This window comes from Pteropus medius, unplaced genomic scaffold (assembly GCF_902729225.1).
Source record: "Pteropus medius unplaced genomic scaffold, Ma_sr-lr_union100, whole genome shotgun sequence".
In the NCBI taxonomy this organism is placed as follows: Eukaryota; Metazoa; Chordata; class Mammalia; order Chiroptera; family Pteropodidae; genus Pteropus; species Pteropus medius.
Genome location: NW_024351730.1, coordinates 19,943,544 through 19,954,388, shown reverse-complemented (window position 1 = coordinate 19,954,388; position 10,845 = coordinate 19,943,544). Strand labels below are relative to the sequence as shown.

General features: G+C 35.5%; 1 protein-coding gene across 1 annotated transcript in view; it reads left to right on the top strand.

Moving 5' to 3' along the window:
• Positions 1-3,676: 3,676 nt before the first annotated feature.
• Positions 3,677-10,845, top strand: part of LOC120588157 (UDP-glucuronosyltransferase 2A2) — a 68,577-nt gene continuing 61,408 nt past the window's right edge. The window contains exon 1 of the mRNA XM_039845360.1: positions 3,677-4,400. Within this exon, the coding sequence (XP_039701294.1) occupies positions 3,685-4,400 (716 nt within the window). The 5' untranslated portion in view covers positions 3,677-3,684. The remainder of the gene's footprint in view (positions 4,401-10,845) is intronic.

Here is a 10,845-nt window from a genome sequence, read left to right as displayed (position 1 = left end):
TGGCCAGTAAATAGTCTAAAGCTAAACGATTATCCAAAATTTTCTGTACTGAATAATCCTGTTGTTGCTGCATTAAGGCTCTGGTGTAACAGCTCAATGCATTCAGCCAGAGTAGCTGACAGGTTGATATTTGGCTTAATAATTTGTTGCTGCATTCCCAGTGTATTGGCAGCTAGATCAATCTCTGCAAGGGATAGCAGCACACCAGCTCCCAGTATAATGGGGATGGATATTGTACGCTTTTGATGTGAGAGGGCAGAAAGAGAGACGGATAGGATGTCCTACTAAGAGATTAGTAAGGGCAATCCCAAAGAGACTAAAATACTTAAGTTTGGACAGATGTGACTCCCCAAGAGCCAGCTTGGAGGCAAATGCTTCAGAGGCTGAGGGAAGGAGAACTGCATATTTGGAGAGCCAGATATGTGTTATGGCCCCAGGGCACTGAGCCACAGTAGATACCAATTGTGTGATCAGGGAAGCTGAAATAAGTTTGGATTCTCTCCAGATGGCTGGGCCACAAGGCCCAAGACCATGAAGACTGTGCTCCTTGGAATGAGATGTAGGTCATATTCATTTATGTAGCATTGGTGTCTGAGTAGATACGGAGGATCATAAAGGGCACATGGGGGATCCTACCAGGTGCCACATGCTCTATGGCAAGTGTCCTGCATGGAAGCAGTTGAGCACCGTGGGGAGCGGCTGGGCAAGCCACAGGGTCACATGGGGTGCCTTCTGTTGGGCAAACAGGGACAGGGTCAATAAATAAGCGAGGTAAGCATCTAAGGTGGGAAACAACCTATGATGGGTCAGGTAACATGACCAGCAATTACAGAGGCCCTCAAAATGAGCTCTGTGTTCTGTCCATTGTATAAAAATATTAAAACTATTGGAGGGCTTGATGGCTGTATTGTGCAGCCCTGAGTGGTCATCACTGAGGAAGAGTCCCCACGGAGTGGTATCAGGAGGCGACCCTTCAGCTATGATCTTGGAGTGTTGTACTGGGGAGATGCTGTAGTGGTGGCAGCATCTACATCCAGGGAGGGGTCCTCCCAAGAGAAATTAAATTAACTAAACCCCAGTAGGATGCACAATGTGGGCCAATCCAATGGGTGTGGTGAAAGCAAGCAACCCTGTAAGGTTGTGAGATTTAACACATACCTTGGCCTTCCAGAACTCTAAGGTGCAACAGAGAGAAGCCTGGCAGAGTACCACCTCACATTGGAGTAGCAAGCATTGTAGTAAGCAAAGGGGCTCAGGGGATAAACATATAGCTAATTCTGCAAAATGCCACTCACAGGGTCACCAGCAGAGAATTTAAACAAAAAAAAAAATTCAGTTCAGCACTCAGGTCCCAGGGAGAGCCATCTTGGTGTCATCTCTGCCCTAGGAAAAGTTGTAGAAGGCAGCATTTGGGATGAGGTCATGAAGTGAGGCATTATCACCTCCAGCATTGTTGCAAGTAAAGGGAGCCATCCCAGAGTGGAGTGGCTCTACCAGGTAGCCACCCAGGAGGGGAACTGAGCAGTCTAATGAAGTCGCATGAAGAGTTAGGATGCCTTTGTTAAGGTTTGATTGCACAGTTGAGAGAGTTTATTGGTATCACAAATTTTTGGGGTTCTTGGGGATGCACCTTGCAAATAACTGGGTGGTGCTTTCCTCCAAGACAAAGAAGGTCTCCATCCATAAATTGTGAAGGTTGGATGCACACGTGTAGTCTTGGTTTAAGGAAAATTTAGTTCTGTGCTCCTGACAATTTAATATTTGGCCCTATATTATCAGAGATGGGTCTGAACTGCATAAGCTTATCAACCAAATAGGGTTGAAATTAGGATAATGTAATGGCCAATGCCTAGAAGTTGGAATATTGCTGACTGAGCTGGGCTGGTAACTTTTAAGCATGTGTGCCATTGGTCCCATTTAAGACATCAGGCTTGAATCGCCTGGTTAGTACCCACACCTGGTAGTATTTTGGATAAAGTCATTCTAGGGCTGATTTCCAATACTCATCATCCTCACAACGTGGGGTGCAACTGCTCTGTGGTTTTAACCACTTTCTAGTGTTGACTGTCTGGGGTTGAGGAGAAGCCCCATAACCCATGTGTCAGACAAAACACAGAGTAAGGCCGGCAGTAGCGATCATCTGAATTTTATAGTTTTGTGCCTGCCCATTGACTGCTCCATGTCAAGATGTATTATGGGGCTTGTATGGGAAAACAACTCATTGGTGGCCTCCTCCAAAATCGGGTAGGGCCAACTGTTGTAATTGTATCACCATACTGTCATCTTCTAATGTTATTGGTGCCAACCAAACTGATTGCCTCTTCCCTATTCTTAGAGGTCCACATCATCCCCTCAGTGGGCCAGGTGCAATTATTTCCACTTCCCATGGTGAGGTATGATTAGGGAAAATGAGCTATCCACTAAAGCCACTATACATTGGTAAGTGTGGTTCAGCAACAGTATAGTGGGTCTGTGTTCTTCTAAAGGGCCAACAATATGTATGACCAGGGGCTCATAGCTAACCATTCCTCTCTGGGCCCAGCAGCCAGCCTTCCCTTCTGGCACTAATCTAGAGGAACTCTCCTTAGCTCCCAGGACCTGATAGACTATGTCCCTGAACCCTGCCTAGGGAAGAGAGGCGGATTTCTATTGTCCCAGTTAGCTCACTTTGACTCAACACAGGACTTTTGAGTCAATATACTGCTGAACAAGGAGACACAAATAGGGGTAATAAAGGTGGGGGTGGGAGTGATGGCTTGCTCAGCATAAGAGCTCTCACTTTGGGAAAGTGAAACTTAGGAATTGTTTTGATTGAAAGCACAGTTTCAATATACCCACACAACAAAAAATAGTCACAACACTTATTACTTACAGATCCCAGAAGTAGAGAGGGGCATGCAATTGAGCCAGGGAAAAGGCAGTTCTCTGTCCCAGGTCATGAGCCAGCAGGAGATAGAGGGTAGGCTACCTAACTTTTTGACTTTCCATGGAAGCATGCTTGACTTAGTAACCATCTCCTAAGAGCCCCTATTCACTAGTAATATTACTCATCATTTCTTGCATATATACCTGTACATAGTTTATTTATTGTAATTTTTTTCTCAGTGATTCAGAAGATAAAATATTTTCCTAAACACATTATTAAAGTGGTAGCAAACATACTTACTTGTTTGTACTTCGCATTTTAAGTATTCTCTTTGTAATAATCTTATCTATTAATAACTAGCAACTAAAATACTAATGTTTAATTGTTGCTAATGACATTATATAAAATATATTTAATATTGAAAAACCTATAGAATTAACATCTCTACATTTCTGATCTTATCTGAGGTTTCAGCACCCAGGCCTGAGTGTAGAGTTTGGATATACGGTGGCTTCAAGCAATCTAATAGTAGGAATTTAACAATTATGAGACACAGAGAAAGGGTTGAAAGATTAAAGAAAAAGATTCATAACCAAAGCTAAAACAACAGGTTGAGAGGTACGATGCATGTTATCCCTAAACCTATAGTTATAAAATACGGAGCTACCAAGACAAATACCATGTGGTAGAGAGAAGGCTCTTAAGACTATCACTGGTTTGAATCAAAACTGAAAAATGATTCGTATTTCCTTTTTTGCTTGAAAAGCAGAGAAATTTGTTTGTCACATCTCATCAAATCTTCTACGTCAAACCACATCATGTTGATAAACAACATTCTGCTGCTGGCTCTCCAGATAAGTATCCTAGGAAACACTCTTGGTGGGAATGTTCTGATATGGCCAATGGAAGGCAGTCATTGGCTAAATGTTAAGATAATTATAGATGAGTTGATTAAAAAAGAGCATAATGTGACTGTCCTAGTTGCTTCTGGTGCACTTTTCATCACGCCCACCTATAACTCATCTCTGACATATGAAATATATAAGGTGGCCTTTGGCAAAGAAAAAATAGAAGAGGTGATCAAAGACTTTATTTTGACATGGATGGAAAATAGACCATCTCCTTCAACCATCTGGAAATTCTATCAGGAAATAGCCAAAGTCATTGAGGACTTCCACATGGTGTCTCGAGAAATCTGTGATGGTGTTCTCAAAAACCAAAAGCTGATGGAAAACCTGAAGAAAAGCAAATTTGAAGTTCTGTTATCAGACCCAGTATTTCCTTGTGGTGATATAGTAGCTTTAAAACTGGGAATTCCATTTATATACTCCTTGAGGTTTTCTCCAGCATCAACAGTGGAAAAACACTGTGGGAAGATACCATACCCTCCTTCCTATGTTCCTGCTATTTTATCAGAACTCACCGACCAGATGTCTTTTACTGACCGAATAAGAAATTTCATATCGTACCACCTACAGGACTACATCTTTGATACGCTTTGGAAATCATGGGATTCCTACTATAGTAAAGCTTTGGGTATGTAACATTTTTTTTTTTTGTATTCTTTGAATTTGAACAGAGCCTTATATCACCTCTTCTTTATTTCCCTATGCCTATTCTTCTTCAATTCTACATATTGATTACTATTGCTATCATTTGATAGCAGGAAGGAACATAAAACACAATATGCTTTAGAACTACTGTGTGTTGTTTTCTAATTTTATAAACTTAAAATACTAAGTTTTCTATGCATAAGATATAGTGACCAATACCTTAGTTTAAAATTAAGACTAGGTTCTCATATATGTATTGTATTGAAAATAGAAATTGCCTAAAAACTTCAGTGGTGTGAGGGGAAAGCTAAAAGAAAAGCTTTCTACAAGCCCATGATTAATACAGACATTTGTGTGTGTGTGTGTGTGTGTGTTTATATACATGTATATGGGTAATCTCTGATTGTTGTTCACAGACTTCCTACTGTTTACTAGGAACTCTCTTGAATAGGCAGGATACAACAAAGACTATGATGGAGTTCCCGGCTTCAAGGGTTTCACAATCAAACAGCAAAGTTAGACATGAAAGGGACTATTTACAATATGAATGATGTAGATAATTGTTAGTGCTGAGCTGATTGAGAAGGGAAGGTTTCAGTGGTGAGACGTCCAGTTGAAAGAATGCATGAGGGGCCGACATGAGAATGAAACGGCAGGCACCAACTTATTGTGTAAGGCAGGGAAATGTGGGAAAGAATGCTGGAGATATAAGGATTGCAAGAATGAATTAATTCAATAAATATTTTCAAAGCATCTTGTATGTCATACTAAGCATCTTGGTTTGTATCTAATAAGCAATTGGGAACAATTTAAAGGAATGTATTGTGACTAGATTGTATCTTATATAAAACACATGAATAGTTGTGGACCTAGAGTGGAGAAATGTTAGATTGTAGGCTACTGCAGTACTCCAGGAAGGATATGATAAAAGCATGTACTAGTGAAGGAGTTTATGAACTAGAAAAATAATGCAAATGAGACATAGAAAAGCAGACTTTTCATAAACAATTTCTGTTTCCATATGTGACCTTGACGAAGTAATTAAGTTTCTTTGCACTGACTCTTGTTTATCCCATCTCTAACAGGGCTATCTAAATAATTAAATTAGTTAACAATATGAAAAGATTTTAGAATAGTGTCTAGAAGGTAGAAACTCTTCAATTATTGTTAGTTGCTTATTAGGTAAAATTAATAAAATCTTATGACAAATTGGCAAGAGTGTTATAAGGAATGAGAGATTAAATTATTTCTTTTTAAACTGAGATATAATTGAAATAAAACATTAGTTTCAGGTGTACAACATAATGATTCAATATATGTACATTGATTCAATTTCAGGTGTATGACATAATGTTTCAATATATGTACCCATCATCATACCTAATTACAAAATTTTTTCCTTGTGATGAGAAGTTTTAAGATCTACATTCTTAGCAAGTTTCAAATATACAATACAGTATTATTAACTATAGTCACCATGCTGTAGTGCGGCACATTATATCCCCATGACTATTTATTTTATAACTAGAAGTTTGTACCTTTTCACTCCCTTCACCCATTGTACTCAACTCTACTCCCACCTACATCAAATACCAATCTGTTCTCTGTATCTATGAGTTTGGGTTTTTTATTTTTATGTTTCTTTCCTTTTTACTTTTAAGATTCCACATATAAGTGATATCATGTAGTATTTGTCTTTCCCTATCTGATCTATTTCACTTAGGACAAAGCCCTCAAGGTCCATCCATATTGTCACATTGGCAAGATTTTTTTTTTTTAAGGCTGAATAATATTTCATTATATATATAACAACTAAGAACAGTTCACAGAAATGTATTATGACTAGACTGTATCATATAAAATACATGAACATATGTGTGTGTGTATATGTTTTATGTTCATGTACTTGATTAAAAAGTGGGCAGGGGATCCAAATATACACATGAACATGTAAAGGACTTAGCACATATTAGCACTTAGAGATCGTCAGCTATTATTGTTATGGTTTTGGAATATAAATGGTAATCTTGAGAGTAGTTTAGATACACAGACAAGCTAGGCAATACTTCAGCCTTCAGAATATATATATTCAGATGTATATATATATACACACATATTTGAATATATATATTACATCTGAATATATATATGTGTGTATATATGCATCTGAATATGTATTCATCAATGGATAAAGAAATAAAGAATAACAACATCTCACATATTCTTTATTTATCTCACATATTTTTTATTTTTTATTTATTCATCCATTAATGGACAGTTAAGTTGTTTCCATGTCTTAGCTATTATAAATAATACTGCTATAAACATGATGGGCCAAACTTTTCTTTGAAATAGTGATTTTCTTTCCTTTGGATGATACCTAAAAGTAGAATTGAAGGACTGTATGGTAGTTCTATTTTTAATTTTTTGAGTAATCTCTATAAAGTCATGCACTGCATAATGATGTCTCAGTCAACAATGAACAACATACATGAGGATGGTCCCATAGATTATAATGGAGTTGAAAAATTTCTATCTTCTAGTGACAACAGTGGTAGATGTTATGACATTGTAGTGCAATGCATTACTCACCTGTTTGTGGTGATGCTGGTGTAAACAAACCTACTGTGTTGCTAGTTGCATAAAAATATAGTGCATACAATTATGTATAGTTATGATACTTGATAATGATAATAATAATCAACTATGTTACTGGTTTATGTATTTACTATACTATGCTTTTAATCATTTTTAGAGTGTACTCTTTCTATTTATTAAAAATAGAAAGTTAGCTGTAAAACAGTATGCTGTTACACCAGCAACAGCCTCATACATCTCATGTTTACTGAATCTCTGGATTGCATCATCTTCTCTTGTGCCTAATCTCACATTGTTTTATAAACTTATTGTAGGTGAAGTATAGTGTTTAAAATTTTATAATAGTATACAGTAATGTCCTGGGCTTTCACATTCACTCACCACTACTCACCCAGAGCAACTTCCAGCTATGCATGCTCCATTCATAGGAAGTGCCCTATATATGTGTGCCATTTTTTATCTTTTATACTGTTTAACTGTACATTTTCTATGTTTTGATATACAAATACTATTTTGTTACAATTACCTACAGTATTCAGTATAGCAACACTGTACAGGCTTGTAGCCTGAGAGCAACAGGCTATAACATATAGCCTAGGTATGTAGTAGGCTTTAACCTAGGTTTGTGGAAGTATAATCTATGATGTCCACAGAATGACAAAATCATCTAACAATACATTTCTCAAAATGCATCTCCATAATTAAGTGATACCTGACTGTAATGTTTTCCAAAGTAACTGCACCAATTTGCATTCCCATCAGCAGTACACAAGGATTCTCTTTCTTCCACATCCTTGTCAGCACTTGTTATCTATTATCTTTTTGATGATAGCCATTCTAACAGATTCAAGGTGATATCTCATTGTGGTTTTGATTTGCATTTCTCTGATGATTAGTGATGTTGAATACCTTTTCATGCATCTATCAGCCATTTGTATGTCTTCTCTGAGAAAGAATCTATTCAAATTCTCTGCCTACTTTTTAATCAATTTTTTTGCTATTGAGTTGTATGAGTTTTTATATATTTTACATGTTAACACCTTATCACACATATGATCGGCAAATATTTTCTCCCTTTGTAGGTTGTCTTTCCATTTGTCAATGGTTTCTTTTGCTGAGCAGACACTTTTTAAATTTTATGTAGCCCCACTGTTTATATTTGCTTTGGTTGCCTTTACTTATGATTTCGAATCCAAAAAAAAAAAATCACTAAGACTGATGTCAAGGAGCTTACTGCTTATCTTTTCTTTGAGGAATTTTATGGTTTCAGATCTTATGATTAAGTCATTAATCCATTTTGAGTTAATTTTTATGTATGGTGTAAGATATCATTTCAGTTTTATTCTTATGCATATGGCTGTCCTGTTTTTCTAACATCATTTATTAAAGAAGCTTCTTTTCCCCATTGTATATTCTAGACTCCTTTTCCATAGATTAATTGACCATATATGCATGGATTTGTTGGTGAGGAGTGTTAAGAGTGTTTGTTACAATTGCCACATCATCTCATTTGGATATGTTATGAAGTTATCCCTAAACTAAATTTTAAAAATGAATGTTTACTTCCTGGGATATAAACAAAAACCTATTTATTCTGTCATTCAGAGAGAATAAGCATAGCTACTATGATGATTATAAACCATCCTATGATGATAGAAGGAGTCAACATTATGGTACTAAAAGTGGATCTTAGAAATTAAAAATAGGAGATGAACATATAGCCATTTTATGAGGCAATGAAACTTAAGATCTGCAAAAACTTTTTAATCTCATGTGTACAGTAAACTAACAGTGACATCTGAATGGGTGTAGCAAGTTAGTTCATGAAATAGAGAAATGCACATGGTAGGTTCCTCAATCACAATATATGTCTCCATTTACGTTTTTATCAACTACTTCTTCTCAACCTTGGGATAATAATTGTCATGATTACAATGCTCCTTATTTATATGGGTCAAATTTCCCCCAGATAAACCTTTCCTGTACTGGCAGTCCTGGAACCACATGTTCCATTGTATTTTGCTTGTAAGTTAATGCTGGCAATAAAACCACACTAATCTTCCAGTCTTGACATATGAGACTAATTTTTCTTAACAATTTATTTGTGGGAATGTAATGAATTTCTAAAAATGTTCTTACTCTCTGATCTTGATAATATCACATTTCTATTCAAATTATACTCTTTTGACTTAAAATGACTATTTAAGTTTGCTTTACTAAAACATGGTATTTTTATTGATGTCCAGAGACATGAACACTCATATTCAAAACACCAGGTAAGAAGTAAAAGTACTGACATGAAAGGGTAATTTATTTTTGTGCAGGTCTTTGTACATGTAAGAAAAGAGAACGATAAATGGAACTGACTTGTAAAAAAACTTATTTCCAATTCATAATTTGAATTTATCCTATACTTAGAGCTTGAATTCTCTACTCAAAGTCATTGCAATAAATCCATATATACTCAGGTGTGACATTTTGAGACACCTGAGTAAATAAATAGGACAACTGTCTGTAAGATTACTTTTCTGCAGTGCAATGCAATAGGAACCTCACAGTGAGTATTTAATCTTTGCTAATTGCTAGAAATGGGATATTATAATGTCAAAATTACTTTTTTAGTTTCAGGTCATGGGTATTTGGTTCAAACTAATGGATATCATTATAGTAATTGCAGTTAACATTTGTTAATCTCTTCCTATGCACTAGATGCTGTGATAAGTGCTTCACATGTGTTATATATCTTAATCCCTGCAATAAATTTGTGAAGAAAAAACTACTATCATAGATGAGAGTATTGAGGCTTCAAAATATTAAGCATTTAAAATCAAATCATATAGCTACTAGTCTGAGAAAATAGTTTTCAAATTAAAGTCTTTCTGACACCAAACCTAGAAAAAAATGTTTCTCCTTTTAAAATTTCATGTGCAGATCTAAGAATTATTTAGAATATTTTCGGTTTAAACTTTCTTGGGTACTTTCTTCTTCTTTTCAATGTGTTTAGCTTTTGAAATCTGCTGTTCTATTTCTCACCCATTTTAGTTTGCCAAATGGTGTTTAATTGGGCCATATTATAACTAGGGAACTTGCTATGCCTTTAGGCACAGATCTCTATGACTCTATTGCCTGAGGAGATTGGCCTAAGGATAGCTTTCTGGTCCTAAGAGAGATTCTCTTTAACTAAAAGAAAGAAAAGTCATCTGCAGATTTCAAATACATTTCTTTAAAGTTGAACCAGATAAATTTTATTTTTATATTCATATTAAAAACAAACAGCCATTAAAATTGGGGAAACATTTAAAGAAAGAATAATGTAGCATTTTAATCTCAGTAAAAATATTTATAATCCATAAACATACCTATTGCTACCAACAATTTTATCCCTTGGCCACTATAAAAACAAACAGCTTTTTATTTGCTAGTAATCTTTGTATATTAGATTTATATAAATACATAACATATTATTACATATAAAAAATTAGATGAATAATCTCTAAAAACTAAAGTCATCTACAAAAACAATAGACTATTTTGCAAATACATTAAATAGAAAAAAATAGCAGATCTTCAAAAAAGATTATGACCATAATATTCAGATCTTTGCATGAACTAGGTACTTGAAGAGCACAGATAATTAATGTAAAATAAAATTATAAAAGTGTAACTAATTTGACTGTGTATATCTCTATAGTGCTTTATTTACAGTAAACATTTGAAGGAGAAAAAATGTATTAAAGTCTTTTTCCTGAAGAATAATATACTTTGACTTGAATCTTTCTTTTTCTTTCAGTTTTTCCTTTTTTTCCCAGTCTTTCTTTTGCTTCCCTA